At 41.0% G+C, this 23993-nt stretch overlaps 2 protein-coding genes across 2 annotated transcripts; one reads left to right on the plus strand and one right to left on the minus strand.

Annotated features, from left to right (window-relative positions):
* Positions 1–1617: 1617 nt before the first annotated feature.
* On the plus strand, positions 1618–17075 carry LOC127292187 (probable DNA gyrase subunit A, chloroplastic/mitochondrial). Its single transcript, XM_051321547.2, has 27 exons — positions 1618–2126; positions 2578–2647; positions 3536–3601; positions 4181–4282; positions 4367–4411; positions 4533–4631; positions 4751–4837; positions 6244–6314; positions 6404–6512; positions 6641–6703; positions 6990–7055; positions 7180–7268; positions 8235–8283; positions 8699–8785; positions 8876–8969; positions 10150–10220; positions 10306–10395; positions 13424–13549; positions 13661–13818; positions 14166–14247; positions 14332–14496; positions 14598–14699; positions 15304–15428; positions 15744–15864; positions 16125–16176; positions 16267–16366; positions 16624–17075. The coding sequence occupies exons 1-27, from the start codon at positions 1765–1767 to the stop codon at positions 16715–16717; spliced, it is 2745 nt and encodes a 914-aa protein (XP_051177507.1). The 5' UTR covers positions 1618–1764; the 3' UTR covers positions 16718–17075.
* Positions 17076–18429: 1354 nt separating this feature from the next.
* Positions 18430–21507, minus strand: LOC127292188 (ADP-ribosylation factor 1). The gene is made up of 7 exons (XM_051321548.2): positions 21350–21507; positions 20827–21024; positions 19643–19713; positions 19344–19463; positions 19059–19177; positions 18787–18868; positions 18430–18668 (listed from the first exon to the last, which is right to left on the minus strand). The coding sequence occupies exons 2-7, from the start codon at positions 20972–20974 to the stop codon at positions 18663–18665; spliced, it is 546 nt and encodes a 181-aa protein (XP_051177508.1). The 5' UTR covers positions 20975–21024; positions 21350–21507; the 3' UTR covers positions 18430–18662.
* Between the last annotated feature and the right edge of the window lie 2486 nt (positions 21508–23993).

The following is a 23993-nucleotide window of genomic DNA, read 5'->3' on the forward strand; positions in this document are numbered from 1 at the left end:
CTAAAGCAAAATGTGGTTATTTGCAATTATGAATAGTGCTACCATGCCTTTGCTACTTCAGGTGACCAAAATTATCTTCTTTTTTTTTGGTACAAATCATGTTGAAAACAATTTTCTATGAAATCTACCTGATTTATGGTTCATTCTAAATTGTACATGGTAGAGTGCTTTTGGACTTAATGATTATGTGTTTTTTTTCATTTTCATAATTAAGAGCTCAAAGCTTGGGATCCAAAAATCCTAACCCCTCCCGTATATTGTTTGCACACGTGACAAATTAATTCTCTATTCCATATATGTGGTCACATTTTTGTCATGCTATTATACAGAATATACATTGATACATACACTTGACATCGACCAAAAGAAAAGAGGATGACTCCTGAGCTCTCGCAGTTGTTAACTTGTGGGCCTAAAGGAATGGATCACATTAGCAACTATTCCAAAATGGCAAAAATGGCCTCGACATAAATTTTATTGGTTTAAACAAGTGTCCAAATACAACCATGATTGACACTACTGCATAGGTGAAAGGAAATAAAACGCTATGATCAATCAGACATAAGCACCTCAAGCCTTATTCTTTATAAATGTCTAACCAATGGTAGGATAGTTTTTTCCACTCACAGGCAATTGGTTTGTTATTAGGGTTTTACTTATACAAACCATGGGTTTAAATTACTCCATGTATATGACATGATTCCGGCACACAAACACATGTCAATGCATTCTTCTAATTTTTTTTTGTACCAAATGCTCGATAACATATTCTTCTTCGCGTGATATTTATTACCCGCCATTATCTAACACACGAGCGGAGTTTGACACATCCAATCTTACTCAGAATGGCCTCTTAATTGCAAGTCATGATTAATTTCTGATCAGCCCATGTTTTTTTTTTCTTTTTTGAGGGGAAACAACACTTTATTGATTAACTAGAATCATTAGAGCATCTCGGAGAAAGGCCGATGCCTCAAACCGAAAAATTGAAAAGACTAACAATTCTGCTCTACCAGCTAACAAGTGTGCTGCTTCATTACACAAACGAGGGATATGACTAAACTTCACAGACAAGAAATCCACCGCGATCAGCTTGATTGATGTCTTGGATGACCACACCAATACCCGTCCGATCCAAGGTATTAGACAACATTCGCTTGATCACAGTGAGGCAATCTGAAGCTAAGATGATCTTGTTGAAGCCTTCTTCTTGAGCGAGAGTTAATGCACGCCTCACGGCCAGTGCTTCGGCAAGTTCCGGCGACGTAACCACATCAAAGACTTGATGATGATCATCAGTGCATTTTTGTGTGGACTTGTCAATTGTCATCAGTCCATCTGTGCATGTTTAAGCATGTTGAATCTCCTCTCCATGTTTGCAGCAGCCCATCCTGGCTCTCTCCCCCGCTCCATGAAAATGTGTAAAAAGGCCAAACAGGCCCAGCCGGGCAGCCGAGGGTCCAGTGCACGCCTGCTCTGCACGGCGACCAGGCGCTTTCGCGGAGACGCAAGGCCAACCGTCGGATCAGCCTCGCCCAGTCACCCCGCCCCGTCCATTTGTTTCGCTCGCCCCGAGGCCGGAGGCCTCCGCCCGCTGTCCTCCACCACCATCCCCCATTCCATCTCCCTCCTGTTTATTTCGCTTCCCCATCCCAATCCAAACCCAAAACCCTCGCAAAACCCACTCCGCTTCCGCCATTCCCCGCCCCCAATGCCGGCGCAGCAGCACTAGCCACCCCGCCGCCGCGCCCTCCTCCTCCCGCGATGGCCCTCTCCGCGGCGCTCCGCGTCCCGCTCCCGCGCCTCCTCCGCGGGCCCTCCCTCATCGCCGCCGCCGGGGCCGCCTCCCGCCGCCGCGCCGCCGCCGCCGCCTGCGGCCCCACGCCCGCGCTCCGTTTCCTCTGCGCCTCCTCCCCCTCTTCCTCCGGCCCCGGGGGCCCCGTCCCCCGCGCCAGCCGCCGCGACGGCGAGGACGAGGACGGGCTGCCCGTCAGGGAGCGGGTCGTGCAGGTGGAGCTCCACAAGGAGGCCACCGAGGCCTACATGTCCTACGCCATGTCCGTGCTGCTCGGCCGCGCCCTCCCCGACGTCCGCGACGGCCTCAAGCCCGTACACCGACGCATACTGTGAGCCCCTCTCGCTTTATTACCCTATCTGCTGCTCTGCTTTGGCTTGCTGGGCCACAGACTTCGCTCCCTCGATTTACATGTTTCTCAAGTACTAATTATTATTGGTCGATTAGGGCTTCCGTTGTGTGCTTCTGTATGTTTATAAGCTAGATTTATATGTTTCTCAAGTATTTATTATTGCGTCACAGACTTTGCCAACGTTTAGTGCAAGTTTTCGGCTGAGAGTTTGGTTTTGCCACATGAGTGCAGACTGTAGGATTTGTATGTCTAAGTATGCAGCGAGTAGTACATCTGTTGGTAGAGCAACAGATGTCAAGAGATTTATATGTCTCGAGAGTATGTCTGAAATGGTTCTATACCATCTGGTTGATTTTCCTCAATTTTCATGCTATTTTTGTATTGACCTTGCTCCATACCATCTGGTTGATTTTCCTCAATTTTTCTGCAGCTACGCAATGCATGAAATGGGTCTTGCGTCTCGTAGGCCATACAGAAAATGTGCCAGGGTTGTTGGTGAGGTATGCATGAATGGTCTTCTTATCTCGGGAGATCTCAACCATTATATTTGGCTCCTGTTGTACCATGCTGTCCGTTTGTTTGGCTGCGTTGTACATAAGATTCTGTGTTGCACAAATACTATGCTCATGCTTACGCTTCTCTGAGAGCATTATTTAGGAATCTGGGGGGATAGGCTTTAACTAGTATTCAAACTTTTTAAAAGCACCTCCCAACTTTTTTCTGTCTTAAATCGTAAATTCGATCTCATGGTGCATCTCAAAAGTTTTTGAAACTCTGCTCGGTAAAACAAACTATTGGTTGCAGCTATTGTGGTATGGCTGTAAGCTAATGGGTGTTATTCTGCTTGTTCAATTGCATCCTCATGGCGAACAGGCTATTTGCTTCTAGGGTATCATAGAACAGAAGCAATAACCGTTAAACCAATACATGGAAAGGAATATATTTTTTGGAGCATACACATGTTGTTCTACCATTCTGATCAGATTTTCAGTTCATTTTGCACCATACTTATTTTGCTGCAGAACTGGCGGTTTCAAAACTCTTCTCAGATTTGTCTAGCCTGCCCACGTATCCTGAAGTGATCTAGTCAAGCATATATTCTCTGCTATTTTGTTCCTTACCGTTAGCGGCAGGACCAAAGATTATTTAATCTACTTGGCTTGGTCGAAGAATAATCTGCGATGTTTGATATAGTTACAGTGATATATTAGAAAATCACATGATGTAAATCAATAAAATAGGAAAAAAAAGGTATCTGTTGTTGGATAAGTCGCAAGGCAGCATTACCTTTGTACCTCTTTTGATAAACATTTTTGAACAGTATTTTATTTTTTCGTCGCCCGTTTCTGCCTAGGTGTATGAACGTGAACCCTACTTATTTATTGCAGGTACTTGGTAAATTCCATCCCCACGGAGATTCAGCAGTTTATGAAACTTTAGTGCGAATGGCTCAGGTAACATTATTATGGGGATGGTATTATTTCCAGTGCATTAATGTGTCCCCCCCCTCTGGGTCAAGGGTAGGTTGTGTCATGGCATCATTTATATTTAGATTGACATGTCATCTGTTTAACCTTCTTATTATTTCACGTACAAAAGACATACACTGTAAATTCATGCACTTCAGCAGAAAAATCATAAGCAGGTGCTGATGATCCTCATTTTAATTTGGACACTTACATTATATGGCAATTTAGATAACCATGACCAGGAATCAAGTTTAGTGATTGGACAACCTATGTAAGGAGCATGGCAGTATTAATTGGTATGAAAATAGCAGTAACAATTGAGTTCATGTATGGCAGATACTTGAATAGTTCAAATTGCACTTCAATATAATTTTTGCATTTAGAAGGTTCTAAGCCATTTCCCATCTTTCCAATTCAAAACCAAGCTACACTCCAGATGATTGTGGATATTTTCTACTTTACTTTTTACTATTTCAGTTTGCAGTCAACTGAAGCTGCATCACATATGTCAAATTTGCTTAATTCACTGTAACTAAAGAGCCATTTCTTTATGCGATCTTGCAGGACTTCTCAATGAGGTACCCACTTGTTCAAGGGCATGGAAACTTTGGCTCAGTAGATGCTGATCCTCCTGCTGCAATGCGATACACCGAGTGCCGCCTGGATGTAGGTTTTGGTTCACTTCAATTTCGTCAAGGGAGCCTCTTTTTCACCAACAGAAGTCTCACAGGCCATCTTGTTATTTTGCAGCCATTAACAGAAGCCATGTTCCTGACTGATCTGGAGCTCAATACTGTATATCTTTGCGCTTCAGTTCTTCATGTTTTTTCTCTTTCTGCGTGCGTGTGTGCACGTTGTTCAATGTGCATGTTCCTTTTCCGTACCTATTTCATGCCACTTGTTTTCCATTGGACAGGTTGACTACGTTCCGAACTTTGATAATTCACAGAAAGAACCATCGCTGTTGCCAGCTCGTGTTCCATCACTGCTGTTGAATGGATCTGCTGGCATTGCAGTATGAGCTCTTTTATAAGCTTATAAGAAAAAGTTCAACTCATCTGGACACCTATTTAATCACAAAAGAAAACGTGATGCTCTGGGTTTTATTTTTTTTAATGTGTTGTATTGTCTCAGGTTGGAATGGCGACAAATATTCCTCCTCATAATTTGGGAGAACTTGTTGACGCACTGTCTGTTATAATTCAAAATCCTGAAGCTACGGTAAGTATACTATCATTATCTCCTTTCCGATCAATTGATTTTCGTCTGTTAATAGCATCATAGTCCATAGCATGATGAATCCATAAATAACCACTTATTGGTTGGTGGCGGCATAATTGGCTAGCATTCAGGACTTAGCTGATTCCTGGTAAACCTTTAGAAGTCGTTTGGAAGCCAGGCTTTCCTTTCATTTGTAGCATCTTGAGATGAATACATTTCATTTACATTGTAATTCTAGAAATGTACACTTGTTTGGTTGCCACATGAATTGCAAATGACAGTAGAATTCAATATTGAATTTGTAAATGGCTTCCATTGAGAAACGTGAATGATAGGTCTCAGCCCGGAATTGTGTTTACCGATGGTGTCATTTTGCTGGATTTTCTAAATGAAATGACGGCCCAATTCTGTGGCAACCAAACAGCCCACCTATGGAATTCCAAAATGAATTCCAGAATTCCAGGCCCAAATGATGGATACCAAACAACTTCTTATAGAATATGTCAAAGTATATGGTCATCTTTCACTTTTCTGATCATGACCAGAGCTTTGGAAGTACAATTGCAATACTTGTTGTTTGGCCTCCATTCTTTTGTGCTAAAACATTCAAGGTTCTTTGGTAGAAGATGCCAGGGCCCAGATACTAGAGGGCCGTTGCCCAGTTGAGACTTGTTGATGTAGCATGTTTAGTCTATTGGCCAATTGTAGGTGGTGCCATGCTGGTCTTGAATTGTGTCAGCAAAGCATTCCGAATGATTGCCTTTAATGGCGAAATGTTGAAATAGCTTCTTTGGTCGAACTGAAATGCTTAATTTACACATCAACACATCTCAGCTGTAGAAGTGACGCCACTAGATTGTTAATTGTTACAGGTGAACAACAATTTCTGAGTGTAGTTAGCGTCATTATTCATAAGCACACCTAGGTGACATGGCCGTACAGATGTAGTACATGAACCTAGAAGTAGAAATTGAAAGTGAGCTCTTCAGTCTAACTAGTTTACTGAAATAAGTTCAATACCTGTCACTGTAAATTAGAAGGTGACAAAAATATTTACAAGGTTTGCTATTTTTTCAACTTATGCTGTTCCAAAAATAATTGTCTGGTTTCGGTGCATCACTTAAGACGTACTAATTCAATCTGTACATATCTTGGTGGCAAACTCTTGTAGTTGTTTATTTTGCATTTACTCTGAACCAAAAGTACATGTGCATCTTTGCATGTTCTCTAAAGAAAATATAATGATTTTTTTCATTGGTGTAGACATGCTAGGATGAATTTTTGGATTCACAATAGTCGACTGTTGCTCATAATATTTTTTTCTGTAGTTATGTTCTTCTATTTCTTTGTTTCTACATTTTATAGATTTTTCATAATCTTGATTGCAATTTTATGTTGGATGCAAGCTCCAAGAACTACTAGAATGCATGCCTGGCCCCGACTTCCCTACAGGAGGGATAATAATGGGAAATGATGGGTACTTGATTCTCATTTCACTGGTCTTATTTCTTTTCACTGTTTCAACTCTAAGGTGCTACATTCTGCATATATTTTTCTCCTGTATAGTATTTTGGAGGCCTATAGAACAGGGCGTGGTCGAGTTGTCGTGAGAGGCAAAACCGAGATGGAAACAATTGATAAGAAAAGCAATCGAACAGCTATCATAATTAAAGAGGTTTGGTTCACGCTATTGTTTTCACAGCAATGACTGTGTACCTGGTTGCTTTTTTGGGTAGTCTTACTACCGGGTTAATTAACTGGGAGCATATTGCCCGATTTGTAAATCTTTATGCTTACATGCAGATTCCGTACCAGCAAAATAAATCTACACTTGTGCAAAGGATTGCTGAGCTTGTTGAAGACAAGGTAACTTAATTTGGGGCATAATTAGTTGCATTTCTTGTTTCAGTAAAGCGCCGTATGCATCGACTGATGTAGAGGCTGGGCCTTGCCCCTTTCCAAAAAAAAGTTGCATTTCTCCTCTTACCAGGGACACGTTTATTTTGATTAATCTGCTGTGGCCTCTTGTTGTTTGGTTTCGTCATAAAAAACCAGGATGTAGGCTAGCTGGTTGGTCACAACTTAAGCTTAATTTGTACTCTATCATTGGTACCACCACGATGGACCAACAATCCATTTTTACTGAGTGCAGGTGTTAGAAGGAATCAGTGACATTCGAGATGAAAGTGACCGCTCTGGAATGCGTGTAGTTATCGAGGTTTGTACTATCATCTTTGACTACTTGCTCTGAGCTTATCTTGACTGAAGTAACCAGGGTCCAAGGATTCTAATTGTTTTGTTGCTTACGTGGAGTCCATTACCTTTCTTGCACACTGTTCCAGGTGAAAAGAGGAGCAAACCCTGCCATAGTCCTGAACAATCTGTACCGTCATACAACATTGCAATCTGGTTTCAGCTGCAACATGGTAGCGTAAGTATGCTTTAACCATTTGTACAGTTTAATGGTTTTACTTTGTTTGGTCATGTGTTCTACGGTAAAACCAAGACTGTTAATTGTTCACACATGCATAATGTTTGTTCTTCATTCTTCTCTGATGTTATACTTATTCCTTTCCCCAATTGATCTTAAACATGAGCTCACATAAAAAAAAAAGTCTTCTAGTATTGGTTACTTCATTAAATATTCTTGTATGTTCAGACTTAGGGTGATTCCTAAATATCTCAAATTTAAATTTATCCCGTCAAACTATTTTAAGGTGATTCCTATATTTTTATGTCAATCAACTGCATTACCCACTGTTACAAGGAAGTATGTCACATATGCTTGTCTGTTAAATTTGGTAGCCAATAGTTCTCTTTGAATCATAGTACCAGTCCATTCTCAGTTGTTTTTTTGGTATTTCTTTAATTAAAAACTGTCCATGTCTTGCTCTCATGATGTGCATGTTGCCTAAAAGTTTTTGAACAGTCTTTTTCTGATTTAAAATGAAAAATTCTGGAGTAATTGAAGTTTTCTCATGCGTGTAGTATGTTTGATTTAATCAAGGTTCTGTTAAGTGCTGAGGGATTAGCTTTTTGCCTCTGGTTTTCCCTTTTCTGATGGATTAAAGCGCTAAGCGCAATTAAGTGCTAAGCATTTTGTCTCCGCTCAGTGCTTAGTTAAGCGTGCACTTAGGATCGCTTAATTCACCACTCAATTTAACATATAGTGTCCTTTCTTAAAAGTGTGCAGACTTGCATGTTTTAAGAACATGTAAAAGTTGATAAGAAAGTATACTTATAAAATTTAAGAGGATTTTTTTCATGCTTTGATGATGTTTAATCAAGCGTGGCACATTACTATACTGTACTGTTTGTTTCCATATTGCATTTAAAAACAGTAACTAACTTGACCTGCCTTCAGTTCTTACATATCTTTTATCCTTTAATATTTCAGTATTCTAAATGGACATCCAAAGTTGATGGGACTGAAGGAAATTCTTCAGGTGCCACCCCTATCCTGTCCATTCACATTCCATGTCATGATCATGAACTTAATATTTCTACTGTTTCAAGATATTGCACTAGATCATATATGTAGATTCTATCTGAAGTTGCAAGTGCTAATGTGCTATACTAAACATGTGACATTAAGTCATGAACCTAGAATTGGTGATTAAAATTTATCTTCAGGAGTTCATCTTTGAGGAAAAGTTTTCAGCAGTTAACACTGATAAATTGTCCCCACCACCACCACACACACACAATCGTAGAGTCACTTCAATTTTTGTGTGCATTTAGTATCCTTATGTTGCATGTTCCTGTTTAGGATTACGAATGATCAGTACTCTAGGCGTAAATGATCTAGCACATTATGAAATTCAGGCCTAATTTTCCATTGAAATCTTGATTGTGCTCTAGGCGTTCCTTGACTTCAGATGTTCTGTTATTGAAAGGCGTGCAAAGTTTAAGCTTTCACAGGCTCTAGAAAGAAAACATATTGTGGAGGTAAAATCATTTGGATATGTTACCTCATTTGGACATGTTACCTTGTTTGAACAATGTAAAGGTCAATGATTAATTTGCTTGGTCCTGCAGGGCATTGTCATTGGCCTTGACAATTTAGATTCTGTAATTCAAACAATACGAGAAACATCAAATCACACCATGGCAAAGGAATCTTTAGCGAAGGGTAACGTCTACTATTTCAGCTTCATTGGTTTACTTCATTTAATCATAATATGGATCTTTCATTGAAGGTGAAATCTAGAAAATTGTCAATGATGTAAATTGCGCAATCTCCTATTTTCTGTGCCTTTCACCTTATACACACCTACACCAGTTCCACAGAAAGCACTTTGTTTAGTATCTTTTAGTTGTTATCTTTAGCCCGCAGGGTTTTGGAACATTAATGTAGCCAAATAGCTTTAAACAAACTTAGTTGGAGGTTGCATTTGTTAGCCAATTTCTCCTAGAGATTCCACTGTAGCAACTGGTGTTGAAGCTATAATTGCCCGTGGCAAATTATGATGCAGTCGAATGCTGTATAGTTTTCTCTGCATTATGCAAATTTGCATTACGAGGACAAAAGTAGCACATCATTTGTTCGATATTTTCCTTGGTTATTTTTTCTACAGAAACTCAAGAATGAATATTTGATCTTGAATTCTACACAAAATTATTCACTAGCTTTACGGTATTCTTGTCCTTTCAGTTTCCTACGCTTGTTAAAACTGGTTTCGACTTTTCAATAGTATGAGCTAGTACCTATTCATTAATAACAAGAGCAGTCACCTGTGTGAATGGTTTGTTCATGTATTGATTACATTACTATCTATTATTAAATTATTAAAGAGTAGTAAGTACCCTCTCCATTCCAATGAATAAGGCGCACAGACTTTTTGAGATTTGTCGTTGACCAAGAATTAATCCATGTATCGAGGCGCGGCAATGGGCGGATGCGGGAGCCCGGGGCGTGCGCCAGTTACTCCCCTAGTTTAGTCTTTTTCCTTTTCGTGGGTCGAGTTGTACGGCGTGTTGTGTCCGTACTCGGACTTGTACATACACTCTTCTTTATCTATCAATGCATCGAAACACAAGGCTTTTGCGTTTTCGCGAAAAGAATTAATCCATGTATGAATATTTAATATAAAATTGGTATCATTAGAAAGTTTTCTTCAATACAAATCTAACAATATCAATTATGTACTGTATAATCGAAATATTGTTGCTCAATTCTTTTGGCAATGCTTGTCTTGAAATGCGCGTGCGCCATATTCATAGAACGGAAGGAGTATAAATGACATGCAATATTATTTAACGATATAAGCTTTTGGCAGATCTGTGTATTTTACCCTGAATTGCATTTGCAGAATTTGGTCTATCTGAGAAGCAAGCAGAAGCTCTTTTGGACATTACACTGAGGAAACTGACTTCCCTCGAGGTTTCTTTTTAGATTCCATTGTCCTGCTGTTAATCAAAATTATTTCCCTATTTGGAGAATCTGAACAGGCCTCTGTTTGTTGCAGCGGAAAAAGTTTATTGATGAAGCTGATTCTTTGTCCAAGAGTATTTCAAAGTTGAATGAGCTCCTATCAAGCAAGAAACTGATGTTTCAGGTTCAGCATTTTAGGCTCTTCATCTCTTATGTCTGTTCTATTCATTTGTCATTATACCCTGTTGGCTTCTGAACTCTATGAACTCTTTTCTTGATATAGAAAAGTAGTAATTATATACTCCAAAAAATATAAATTCTCTGCAATTTTGTTGGTAAAGAATATCAGTGTTAAGTGTTAACATGTGAGAACCAAACCTGGTGATAAAACTGGCTGTTCTGTTATTTCACCTGACTTTCTGTGTCCCTCACTTTTTATCCCTTGTGCCCTTAACTTCTGATTCCTAAATATATTTGAGGGTACTTTTAAAGATGGCTATCCATGTTAGTCCCAGTAAATTAATAGCATAGCAGGCTAAATATCACCTGTTTAGTCAGGAGTCAGGGCAGAGGACACTGATATGTATGAACCATGTGCCTTGCTGTCATGCTATTACTCAGTACTTGTATAGAGGAACTGGTTAGCGAAAAATACAGCATCATTGCTGTACCTAGGACGTCTGGTTTAATTTTGACTGATCGAGAGTTGATCAACCAATGTAAGAGTTACTCCTTCTGGCCCAAATTAATTGATGCAGCCATATACAAGTGTACTCCTGAGCTGCTTCAGTTAATTTAGGTCAGAGGGAGTATTACAATCAGAATTGATGCTCTCTAACATGCCAGAACGTGCATCACCAATAAACAAATTAGAATCATCAACTATAGTCTATAGAGGCTAATCTAGCTATATCATGAGGAACCGTATCACCCTCTCTTGAAATCTTGGCCACATTGGACTCTGAACATGGTCAAGGCATAGTCGAAGGACCTCCAGGCATGCGGGACTTCTGCTTCATGTGCACTAAAACATGCCGGCAGAATGTACCATGCTGTTAGCACAACTTAAGCTTGTGAGTCCCCAATAACCATACCTGCACTCGAAGCACCATCAGTTTGGTTAAATGAGGCATCTACATTCATCTTCATCCGCCCCTCAGGTGGCAATTTCCATCAAGCTTGTCCAGGGTGTTCTGGCATGTGATAGCTTTGCCCCAATGATTCTCCTGCTGGGCCCTTCCCCTTATAATCGTTAAAACTTGGTTTTGTCCTGCTCTCCTCAAGTGACCGAAGGTAGCTTACGAGAAGCAAAACTATAGCTGTTAACGTATCTTGGTCATCTCCAGAGATTGAATAGTTTCGTGAATGCCAGCCAAAAGATGGTATTGTTCCACAAATTACAACATCCGAATTTCTGCCGTGGTCTATACGCCGACGTTAGCAGGCAGGTTTTTCAGCATCTTTCAGCAGAGACTCCAGGTGAACAAATCTCAGCTGCCAATGTTCTCTCGTTCGTGCATAACATCACAACATGGTAGGCGTCTTCGTCCTCATTTCCGCAGAACAAACAGGTAGTGAGGGTGATCATGACCTGTGCGGCCTGCCTTTCTTTTTAGCGGGCGATCCTGCTGCTAAGCTCCTTGCAAACACCTTTACTTTCTGTGGTACTTAAGTAGCCCAGACTATTTGCCAAATTTTCCTTGCGGCACCTGCTGCAGCGCTGCTTTGACCACTTCAGTGTGTTTCAGTTTTCAAACACAGCGTTAACCTGTACGCACTCTGAACGGAGAACAAGGTGGTGCGCACAACACTCTCCATCACACTCTTTAACATGTGGTTCAGAGGCTTGAAAACGGATCTTTAGCACTTCACTGGCATTCCTTCCTCTTGCCTGACCAGAGGCTTCCTTCCTCTTGCCTTGGAGACAAACGGATCTTTAGCACTTCACTGGCATCATGTATGAAGAAAGTTCTACGCACAACACTCTCCATCACACTCTTCAACATGTGGTTTCATCTGCTGATTGACCCAATGAAGTTCTTGATCTTCCTGACCAACAAGTGATACTCAGAGATCTCACATGGTATCTAGTTATCACGCCAAATCCTCACCTGCTTCCTGAACCAATGGCCAAATAATACCTTTCCTGAATAGTTCTAGACCATGCTCTATATCTTGCCAGCACGGTGAGCTATTCAAAGGGGATACTGTATCCACAATATCACCATCAGGATAGTGTACATCCTTAACAGCCTCAAATCGCAAAATCCCATGTGGCGGCTATCCTTTGCCATCATCATTTTTGTCTCAGTCAATCCAGTGGTCTTCTTGCTGGCTGTGCTCATCACGCCACCATAATTTCCTTATCATCTGTGATAAATCATCATAAAGATTAGCATCAAATTTGAATACCTCCCAGATTTAACTAGCACCTCCTTGCTCCCCAAAGAAAGGTAGTTTTCTCTCCTCTCACTCGTCCATTTTGTGAAATTTTCCTTGCTGGGTTGGAATCATCCATTCGTTCTTCCGGAGTTGAACCATGATATTTCTTGTCAAACCCAACCTTTTCTTGATCGCTTTCGACTCTCGAGCAACTGCTACCAAACAAGCTGGCCTGCACTTTGCTTCAACCGGTTGAGAGCTTCTTTAATGATCTGAGCCTGGAATGCATGCCGCTCGTAAACAACTGATTATCATCTGCAGAAAGCAAATGGGAAATCCCTAGATCGGTGTGGCAGCCTTTTTAGCTCTTATTAAAGATGTCCTCTAGCAACCAAATCATGAATAGTACCAGAGAGCGTCAACAACAAATAAGGATAGGCATGGTGAAAAAGCATCACCTTAATGCACATTCGAGTCACTTTACACTCTAACACAATTGGTAGAAAAAGTTTTGTGGGCTTTGTAATTTCGTTGCTGTTTATTAACTAGTGTTTGCACTGATTTTCTTTAGGGACATTCTTGAGGTATTGGAATGTCCCTAAAGATTTAGCTCTTGATAGGACTGCATGGAAATCAGCGATCCATGTGCCGGAATCTTTTACTTGTGTTTTTTTTCTCCTTGTTTTGGTTTTGGTTTCCTTATGTTTCTGTTTGGTTTCATATGTAGCCTACCCCACCTTGCTTGGGAAAAAAGGCTTTGTTGTTGTTGTTGTTGTTGTTGTTGTTGTACACTCCCAGTTATTAACTCTTGTTTCTGGTGGGTGTGTTAGCTTATCGAACAAGAAGCAGCTGATTTAAAGAACAAATATGCCTCCCCACGACGTTCTTTCATAGAAGATTCAGCAAACAGTGAAGTTGATGATATGGATGTTATTCCTAACGAAGAAATGCTTTTGGTGAGAAACACAATTATGCATTAGTGTACCCTAGATTTTAGCTGAATCCATCTTCCCTTTCTTGTTTGTGTTTGGACTTCTTTTAACCTGCCAAAAATCTGCCACCTGAAGATTCTTACTGAGAAAGGCTATCTTAAGCGGATGAACCCCAACAACTTCAATTTGCAACACCGGGGGACAATTGGAAGATCTGTTGGAAAGATGCGAAATAATGACAGTATGTCAGATTTCATTGTCTGCGAGACACATAACCATGTTCTTTATTTCAGGTATGTGAACCAGGGCACACTTGTTGTGTTAAGTCTTCTAGCATGTTAGGAAAGCTAGACCCCCTTTATTTGCTGCTGTTATTGGTTGCTCTTTCTAATAAGTATTAGGCCAGCAAATCTCAGTTCAACCGCATGTTCTAGAAGTTCAGACTTAAAAAGACATTCCATTATTGTTTTTTCATTAGTAAGCTTATAAGCTTATGCTTTATCAATTAAATAGCATCTTCAAAACCAAAATAGACTCCCCTGGAGCAGTTTACATCGCTTGCTTGAACTTACAATTTAAGTTATGTTTTGTTGTTCTGTGCTCTCATGTAACTGGATTACTGGAATGGTGCTTGATTCAGTGACAAGGGAATAGTATACTCAGCACGTGCGTATAAGATACCTGAATGCACAAGAACTGCTGCTGGGACTCCATTAGTACAGGTACAGGGCTTGTTAATATGCATGCTGATGAAGTTTAGCAGATGACATACTGACTGACTCGTGTATTGATTGTCCGTTCTTCAGTTGCTTTCTTTGTCTGATGGAGAGAAAATAACCTCCATTGTTCCTGTGAGTAAATTTTGTGAAGACCAGTATCTAGTGATGCTGACTGTTAACGGCTACATTAAAAAAGTTCCTCTGAATGTTTTCTCAGCTATCAGGTCAACAGGAATTATTTCAATACGCCTGGTAATACTATCCCATGTGTCCATATCTCTTCTGAATATACTTCTGGGTTATCTTCAATTTGTGACACGGAGTATATATGATTTACCATCTTAACATGTTAGGCTCCTGGCGATGAGCTCAAGTGGGTCCGTCTTTGTGGGGATGATGACCTTGTTGCTTTGGCTTCACAAAATGGGATGGTTATAGTCAACACCTGCAACAAGGTAGGTTGCAAATATACTTGTCTTTATGGATTGTAATTTTTTATATTAACTGATGCTTGCGAAGTCCAAATGACCAAATGGTTTTCAATGTGATAGAAAGTTATGTACTCCCTCCGTCCAGAAAAGGATGTCGCAGTTTTGTCGAAATACATATATATCTATACACAAATACGTAGTGATACATGCGTATCTAGACAAACTGTGACATCCTTTTCCGGACAGAGTGAGTATGAGGAAAACTATATCGGGGCTTATTCTGATTTCTCAAGTCACATGTTCGGAGATATCTGATAAATGGTTGAGTTTAGCATGCTTGGAAATATCATTTCACATAATTTCTCCAAGTCTATCACTAATGTCAAGCAAGTTTACATGTTTCAGAAGTGACAAGCAATAATACTTTGGATTAGAGTTTTCTTCTGTTCTTTTATTTTCTGTTTCTTGTATACTTTTGAATGCGAAGTTACTCTTCATTTTCCCCAACTTTAGCATGATTTTTAGTCTCCTTCGAATTTGCCTGCTTGCTGTCTCACGTGTACCATTTCTTTTTTCTTTGTCAATAAGGACAATTATTCTTTATATTTATGTTTGCTCTACATCCCAGCTTCGTCCGCTTTCAAGAACTACAAAAGGTGTGTGTGCAATGAAGCTAAAAGAAGGTGACAAGATGGCAGCCATGGATGTAATTCCATCCACAATCCATACAATGCCTGAAAAATATAACACCAGGTAATTTGGCACCCAAAATTTTGAATTTTGAAAAACTGCTCATAATTAGCAAGACCAGATGGATGAAGTATATCAAAATTTAACAGTTCGGTAAAAACATAAAAGAAGACAATGAGTTATATCTTTAGAATCAAATGCATCGCTGATATATAGGTGAACTGTATTAAATTTGGCATGTTTCAGTACGTTTAAAAGGTATCCTCTTCGACAATATATTCTGATGGTAGTGGTTTGTCCATCTTAGTTTTGATAGTCGTTTCACTCACTGCCCAAGCACTGACCAAAATATCTTTGAACTATTGGTGCGTGTTCCAGGGTTAGAGATTCGAGTCCTCCGTGGCTGCTCTTCATCACTGAAAATGGTTTTGGGAAGCGTGTGTCGCTAAATGATTTCCGGAAATCACCTTTCAATAGAGTAGGCTTGCGAGGCTACAAGGTACAATGATGTTTCTAATCTTCACGCAAAAAAAAAGTTTCTAATCTTTCATGCTAAGCTAAACAATTTTGTCTGGAGTACCTCATGTTGAATAAAATGTGATGTACACCTTGGAACTTATAGCTTCTGTTGCACTGAAGTTTGTCATGGTTAAAACATCTATTAAGTACATTTAACCTGGAAGTAGCCTTCAGATGCGTGTTACATCATGTCATCTGACCTTAATGGAGTTCTTCATAGTATGCTACTTTGGCTTGCAGCTTCCTGAAGATTGCCGCTTAGCTGCTGTGTTTGTTGTGGGGGAATCGACTGGTAACTTCTGCTGCAGTCTTTCATTGCTGCCTACCACGGATAAGCCATGTTTTAACGTGTTGATTGTTGCTGTGTATGGTATGTAAACAGATGACGATGCAAGTGACGAGCAGGTTGTTTTAGTAAGCCAAGGTGGAACCGTAAACAGAATCATGGTCAAAGATATATCCATCCAGGGTCGTGCAGCAAAGTAACTCTCTCTCTCTCTCTCTCTCTCTCTCTCTCTCTCTCTCTCTCTCTCTCTCTCTCTCTCTCTCTCTCTGTATTTTGCTGTAATCTAAGTACCTCTGTCTCGTGTTTCAAAAGCAAATATGTTTCTCATTTAAAACATTCATCCAGGACAAGCTCTATATTCATTTTCTTCTATTCTCAAACGACCTAACCTATAATTGTGTTTATCTCCTGCTTGTACAATTGGGCACTGATCACTATGCTGTTCTGCCACAGGGGAGTCATTCTGATGAGGCTGGAGCATGCTGGGAAGATCCAGTCAGCTTCACTGATATCAGCCGCTGCTGCAGAAGAGATCATGGAAGATTGATTCAGCTTACAAGGAAGAATCTAGTAGATTCGGTTAATGAGGTCCTCTTGGTTCGTGTGCATTCCAAGCTGGGGAGAGGTGCATTTTTTTTGTATTGGGTGGCTCATGCTGTGCTCCAGTAGATGCTAGGAATAACACCAAGATTTAATGCCAAGGCAGCTGATTTGGAGTAGAACTCTAGTTGCCATTAACCTGTGTCTAGAGATGTCGGGTTTGCCATGTGGAACCTGTAGCATGACAAAAGACTTGAAATGGACGTACTTATAATGCCATTAGCGGTAGAAATTGATGTACATGTCGAATGCTGCATGCTCTGCGTTGCAAAATTTGTTGCTCAATGGAGTTAGTGCCTTACCAACTTGTGTTCCTGCCTTCGGGCATAGCTTACTGGCGTTGGGTGATGTTTCTATTGGCCTTCTCCAGACGGCATATGTCAGCCAGAGTGCATGGCGTATGTTGTTTATATGGAATCTCTCTGTGCTGTGTGCCACGATGCTGAGTTGCAGGTGTTTTTCTCCGGTGCTCCATGGTGGAGGTCAGGGGAGGGGAGTGGATCTGGCGAGGTGCAATAAGCTCGAGGGAGCTTCTCTTGCAGATCTGGGTATTCTTGTTTTCCTATGTCCATCGTGGTGGGGGGGATAGAATCATGCGTGATTCTGAAGTTCCTTGGGACAGAGCTCATTCTCGGTGGATTCTTTTTGGTTTACTGCCGTCTCGCCGTCGACCAAGATAGCCAAAGGGCAGCTGCTCCACGCATCTATCCGATGCTAGTGTTTCTTCAACCTCCAGGCCAGAGTGCCAAATCAGAGGCCCTACTGCTTCAGCATGGTGTGCTCCATCTTCTCCAGTTCAAGTGGTGTTGTCCCCGGTGTCGGAACTCGGAAGGGGATTTCCATACTCTGAAGCTTTCGTCATATCGCCGGTGGACAGATAAACCATTAGTTTTGTCAGAGGATCCGATTTGTTGTAAAATAAAAATATTTTCTTGACCTGCTTATTATTTTCTAATCATAGGTGATATTTTTGCAGCATCTCTGCCTACCCCTGCTCATCCGTCCATCACCCATCGTTGAAAGATGAAGCTTGACCACGCTTAAAAGAAAGCAGTAACAAATGGAAAAATCCGGTTTGAACCTGGGTGCACGTGAACCTAGTTGGAAATGAATTTTCAAAATGAGAAAAAATTCTGAAATAAAAATATCCGGGTGCGTACGCATGTTTCATGTGTGCGTAGAAAGTTTTCGTGGAGAAACCACTTTTTTATTTCAGAATCTAAAAAAGACAAAATAAATCACATATATACTGCTATATAGCCCTGCAAAATTTCAATTTTTTGCCGAGAAAAAATAAAATGTTTTTTCGTCACGAAACTCATGCCCAGGGCACATATTTGAGATCATCTCGGAAATCATTTTGTGTTTCGATTTTTGAAACATGTTTTGACATCACAAACAGAACTTTTCAAAAAGTGGGTTCACATGCCCCCATGTTCACAAAAGCCAGTCTCGTAACAAATGCGCTAATGAACTGGAGAAATGTTATGCTTCAAATCATATGCTCCCTCCATCGATAAAAAGACGTATTAAATTTGTTAAATTTTGGATGTACCTAGACCAGATTTAGTATATACATACAATCAAAATTTGACAAAGTTGAGACATCCTTTTGTGTACAGAAAAATACATGCATAATAGATTGAAAGGCTTGAAAGCTTATTACGAAGACTGATAAATTGAACATTACTCTTTAGCTGTTTACTCAGAAACATCTTAGGGCTCAAAATACAATAAACAATATAACAGTGAAACCACAGCCAGAGCTCAATAACTGTTGATCTCATGAAATACACATTACATACGGGGATAGCATCCCTTCCCAACCGATCCCTAGATTGAATGATCCATCCAAATTTCCTAGCTCATCCATCCAAAATCTTGACGAAAATTTAGGCCTGCAAAAACATTAAAATGGGCGAGATTAATGAACTGACACAATTTTGCAGATTTGAGACTGCACAGCTCTCCCAGAAGAAGTTTTGAAGAGAAGCAAACAGAAAAGTTGGTGCGTACCTTGCTAGCAATGTTGCTGGACAGCCAGTCCAGGCCTTCGTACAGTCCCTCACCTGTTGTAGCACAAGTGCTCTGGATGTACCTGCAAGCAAGAACAAGAACTCATCAAGCCATCTGCTGTACTACATAGCAGTAGGCAACTATGTCCACCACCAAGCCCAAAGGGAAGATATACATCTCATTTCCTTTGAAAAAGAGAGAAAGGGAGTGCAGCCCAAGCTTATCAGCTATCTTGATTTGGAGAAAAAAGCAAGCAATGGTAAAAAGTCTACCAGTGTCGCTGGCGAAGGGAGTGCAGCCCAAGCTTATCAGTAATCTCAGCGGCATTCATAGCATTTGGAAGATCTTGCTTGTTAGCAAACACAAGCAACACAGCATCACGTAATTCATCCTGCAATCAGTGGACATGGGAATAATGAGCACTCAAAATCACTAGGAGAAAGTCCAACAAATATTGCTGATGAGACCATCCACAATGCCCTCCCATAAATGCGGAAGTTATAGATTTCTATATGTGTTTATTAGAATGATAGAGGTCGCCCAGTGTAAGAATTAACCTCATTCAGCATCCTGTGGAGCTCATCCCTGGCTTCAACAACACGGTCCCTATCGTTGCTGTCCACGACAAAGATAAGACCCTGCGTGTTCTGGAAGTAATGCCTCCACAGAGGTCTAATCTGTTTTTACGAAGACATGGCAAACATAAGAAACCAGTTGTGACAAAAGATGTCTGCCAAATTCAGAGAATGAGCATACAAGCCTACCTTGTTCCATAGTAAATTAGGAAATTAGGTGTGAGAAGCTAGTGTAACAAAAATAAAATGGTTAAGAGGTGCAGAGTATGTTATCTATGTACCTTGTCCTGACCCCCGACATCCCAGACAGTGAAGCTGATGTTCTTGTACTCCACAGTTTCAACATTGAATCCTGTATTTGAGAAAAAATGGAATAAATCATGTCGCAGGTATATAAATGTTCAAATCTGCATGGTATGGTATAATATACTTCGCATACAAAATAAGTCTTCTCTCCAGCGTAAATCCATACAATGTTAGGTGCTTATTTTGCCAGAACACATCATCCAATGCCATACGAAGCAAGCCATCAGTTTACAATGCTCAATATTAAGTAAATTTAGTCGTATTATGTGATAGCTTTGCTGGCCATTTGCTGGTCACAGTGAGTTTTATTTACTCATAGTGGGGAGTAACATAGAGTAGTAACATGAACATGTTACTAATCTATGTTAGTACCTTCATAGTGGGTAGTAACATGTGTGGTATCATGCAAAGTCATATTTATTAGGTTGTAGACTCATCTTGCCTTGGGAAGATGTTATGGTAACATAGGTAGTTACCACAAGCACTTCTCTCCTCATTTAATGGCATGCCATGTCACCTAAATGCCTAAAATGTGGCATTTCATTTGGGTGCATGTTACCACCTTAGTTGCTCCCACTATGAGTAATCTAAGTAATTGAAACTTCACCAAAATACAACTAGTTCAAAGGTCAATTTTCCTATGTTTATATGGTCGACCAAAAATGCATAAATCGTATATCTGAGACTCGTGTATCGTTCTATCAATGTATCTCTATGAACATATGTGCACTACTTGTGACCTGAAGAGAGATCCTAATGGACAAAAATGTTCTAACTGTCGATAGATTCATATTGATATTCTGGCTGCTTTTTTTTTGTTGCCAAACTTGTGATACAAAGTAGCACCCACTGGAATCAAAATGCCGAGCTACTGCATGTGTCCACTAGTATTGCTACATTTATAACAATAAGCAAAACATGGCATAATAATGAATAAAAAGGCACATCATAATGAACAAAACGGTTCCTACTTCATATTGATATTCTCGCTGTTATATTTAGCCAAATTTGTGTTCCAAAATAGCACCCACTGCAATCACATTGCCAAGCATCCACATGTTGTACCAGTACCGCCACATTTTCCACATGATTAAAACCTGTTATAGACAACAACAACAACAAAATAGTACACAGTCAGGCGGGAAGGTCGGTTGCTCACCGATGGTGGGGATGGTGGTGACGATCTCGCCGAGCTTGAGCTTGTAGAGGATTGTGGTCTTTCCGGCGGCGTCGAGACCCACCATCAGGATCCGCATCTCCTTCTTGGCGAACAGGCGGCTGAAGAGCTTGGTGAACGTGAGCCCCATCTCGTCTCCTCCCGCGCAGGTAGTACTCTCTTCCTCCCGCCTCGCCTCTCCTGCAAGCGCAGAAAAAAAAAATCCCCGCGCGTCAAATGCATGTTCGCTAGATCTGCCCGCGTCGCGCCAGATCCGGCTCAGGCCGTGGGATCGGCGATCGCCCTGCGCCCGAGCCCGCGATCTACGGGCCGGGAGCGGGATCCGGAGGGCGCGGCGGAGAAACCTCGGTGCCGGAATGGTGGTGGATCCCCGCGAGATCTAGCGAGCGACGACCGCTGGACGTGATCCGTCGGTCGGATCTAGCGAATGGGGGATCGCGGCCGGAAGGGTATAGAGCGAGAAAAGGAGAGAAGGGTGGTCCGCGGAGGGAGGAAGATGGCTGACCTGATCGGAGGAATCACTGGATCCGCGGTGGGTTCGCCGGCGTAGGAGCCGGAGAAGGAAGGGCACGGGGGGAAGAAACAGGTGGTGGGGGAACGAGGGAGAGAGTGGCGTTGCGTTGGGGCCTGTGGCGCTGTATTTAACCGACGCGACGCGAGGGAGAGCGTTTGGTGCTTGTACGGGTCGCGTCGGTTGAACGCGTCTCCGAAGTGGCATTACTTTCCCCCTGCCACACTTTTTTGTGTTGCCAACACCATTGTTATTTGTTGGATGTTCCTTCCACAAAAGTCATTTTGGCACAAGACCTCTAGTGATCCCTCTTTGTTAAAATTTCAAAAATCTTATTCATAAGTTCCAAAAAATTTTGGAAAGAGTTCTGAGCTTTCTCAATGATATATCCCACAAGTATGCAAAATTGCAATGCATTTTTTTTTTATTGTGGGGTACCCATAAATGAAAACATCTGATATTTTTAAGATTTAGAAAGGTGATACTCAGATCCAACACTTTTACCATTTTTGTGTATCCCCAAATGCACATTATTTTCATTTTATAGTTTACACGCTCCCATCTTGATTTATCGTCAGATCTTTTTGAAATTTAGAAATATATAACTTTTGATTTTTTTTCCGACAAACAGGTGATGTCCATGTGCACCAAATCTTCACTCGGTATTCTTTTCCTAAAAAAAATATTTGGGTGTTCTGTGAGAGAAATTGTATTGCTAGTATGCATGGTGTGAGAGAAATTGTATTGCTAGTATTGCCTCTTCTTCATGTTGTGGATGTATTCCAAAGACCGTGGTCGTCCGTCTCCGCTTTGCCCCATCCTGGCCCCAATTCGATGTAAAATATCTCCAGTCTTGCCTCAGATTTATATTAATAGTGTCAAATTAAGGATGAGCTGCCACTTAGTCTATTTAGGGTCGGTCACTGATGGAATGCGTCTGAAAAAACGATGCTTGTCCAGTCGTCGATCTTCCCTTATGTAGGCTTCATCTTGGTTGTCCTCCGCTATACAGGTAGGTGAAAGTGCATAGACCCGACATGTGGTTTGGTAATTAATGACAATATATATGTGAAAGGATACGGATGTCGCCTAGAGGGGGATGAATAGACGGTTTAAAACTTTTACGAGATGAGCTTAACAAATGCGGAATAAAACTAGCGTTTACTTTGTCAAGCCCAAAGCCTATATACTATGGTTCACCTTTGTGCACCAACAGCTTATGCTAAGCAATAAAAGCAACTATGTAATAACAAGATATATAACTTCAAGCAAGATGGCTATCACGAAGTAAGTGCATAAGTAAAGAGTTCGGGTATAGAGATAACCGAGGCACACGGGAGACGATGATTTATCCTAAATTCCACACTCTTGCGAGTGCTAATCTCCGTTGGAGAGATGCGGTGACTTAGTGCTCCCGAACGCCACAAATGGCCTCACCTTTGATCAGTGCATAAGTCATCTATGGAATCCAAATTATGGAGAATATGAGGGTCTTTTTGCTCATTCCTGCAAAGTGTAAGACAACTAGTAAATCCTTCCTTTGGTCCATTTATGTTGTGACTGAAGTGGAAAACATGGAGAAAATATACAGAAGTGGCACAATAAATGGGTAGAAATGAGTATATATATGATGTATATCAATCGCCTCATCGGCCACCAAAGAGGTCTTCGCGCCCTTCTTCCAAAACGATCAAGGAGCTATTCCACGTGATGGAGTTCAATCCTACGTACGGTTTCCTTTTTCTTCGCGGTGTGGCATTTTGACAATGGTTTCTGAACTGAAATACTAGATCTAGCTTACTTCCTTGGCCCTTTTCTCCGTTTTCAAATCTGGAAGCATCTGCGAAAAACATATTTCAGATGTGGAATAGAATTATTGTAGAAGCTAAAGCTTAGAGCAACTCTAGCCGTTGGCGCTCCCCACGACTAAATCCGGTGCTATTTAGCGTCGGATTGGATGAAACTTTGGCGTGGGGAGCACCGAAGTTTCAACCGTCTCCCCAGATAGACGTCCGCTGATTGTCATTTTTGTCTTTATTGTTTCACAAATAAACATTACAGTTCGGTGAATTTGACAAATTTTGCTAATATTTGGCTTATTTTTACAAATAAACGTTACAGTTCAACAAAACAAGCAAATAATTTGATAAGATTTCAAACAAATCAAATGGAAACTAGTTGGTGTTGCCTCGAAGCCTCCATATGTGCTCCACCAGATCATCTTGCAGTTGTTGATGCATTGTGGAGTCTCGAATCTCCTGACGCATAGCGATGAACGCAGACCACGATGCTGGCACCTAGTGATTAGGCTGTGCAAGAGGACCCTCTCTGTCATATGGTGCAACTTGTTCGCTCAGAGGAACCGGATGCTTTCGCTCATTCTCGATAATCATGTTGTGTAAGCACACACAACAGTTCATCACCTCTCACATATGATAATTGGACCAAGTCAAAGCAAGGAACTAGACTACAACAAATCTCTGTTGCAGGATACCAAATGCACGCTCGATGTCCTTTCGGCAACCTTCTTGTTCCTTGACAAACTCCACACCTTTAGGGAGGACGGGGCTTGAGATAGTCTTCACAAATGTTGCCCACTTTGGATAGATACCGTCTGCAAGATAGTATCCTTGTTGGA

This window comes from Lolium perenne, chromosome 4 (assembly GCF_019359855.2).
Source record: "Lolium perenne isolate Kyuss_39 chromosome 4, Kyuss_2.0, whole genome shotgun sequence".
NCBI classification, from domain to species: domain Eukaryota; kingdom Viridiplantae; phylum Streptophyta; class Magnoliopsida; order Poales; family Poaceae; genus Lolium; species Lolium perenne.

Excerpts from the sequence above, each read along its gene's own strand:
- LOC127292187 (XM_051321547.2), top strand. The coding sequence starts at position 1,765 with ATGGCCCTCTCCGCGGCGCTCCGCGTCCCGCTCCCGCGCCTCCTCCGC. Across the intron at positions 8,970-10,149 it reads AAAGGAATCTTTAGCGAAGG|AATTTGGTCTATCTGAGAAG; the intron begins GTAACGTCTACT and ends TTGCATTTGCAG. Across the intron at positions 14,700-15,303 it reads TAGTCAACACCTGCAACAAG|CTTCGTCCGCTTTCAAGAAC; the intron begins GTAGGTTGCAAA and ends TCTACATCCCAG.
- LOC127292188 (XM_051321548.2), bottom strand. The coding sequence starts at position 20,974 with ATGGGGCTCACGTTCACCAAGCTCTTCAGCCGCCTGTTCGCCAAGAAG. Across the intron at positions 19,714-20,826 it reads CACCACCATCCCCACCATCG|GATTCAATGTTGAAACTGTG; the intron begins GTGAGCAACCGA and ends TCTCAAATACAG. Across the intron at positions 18,869-19,058 it reads TCCCTTCGCCAGCGACACTG|GTACATCCAGAGCACTTGTG; the intron begins GTAGACTTTTTA and ends TCTTGCTTGCAG.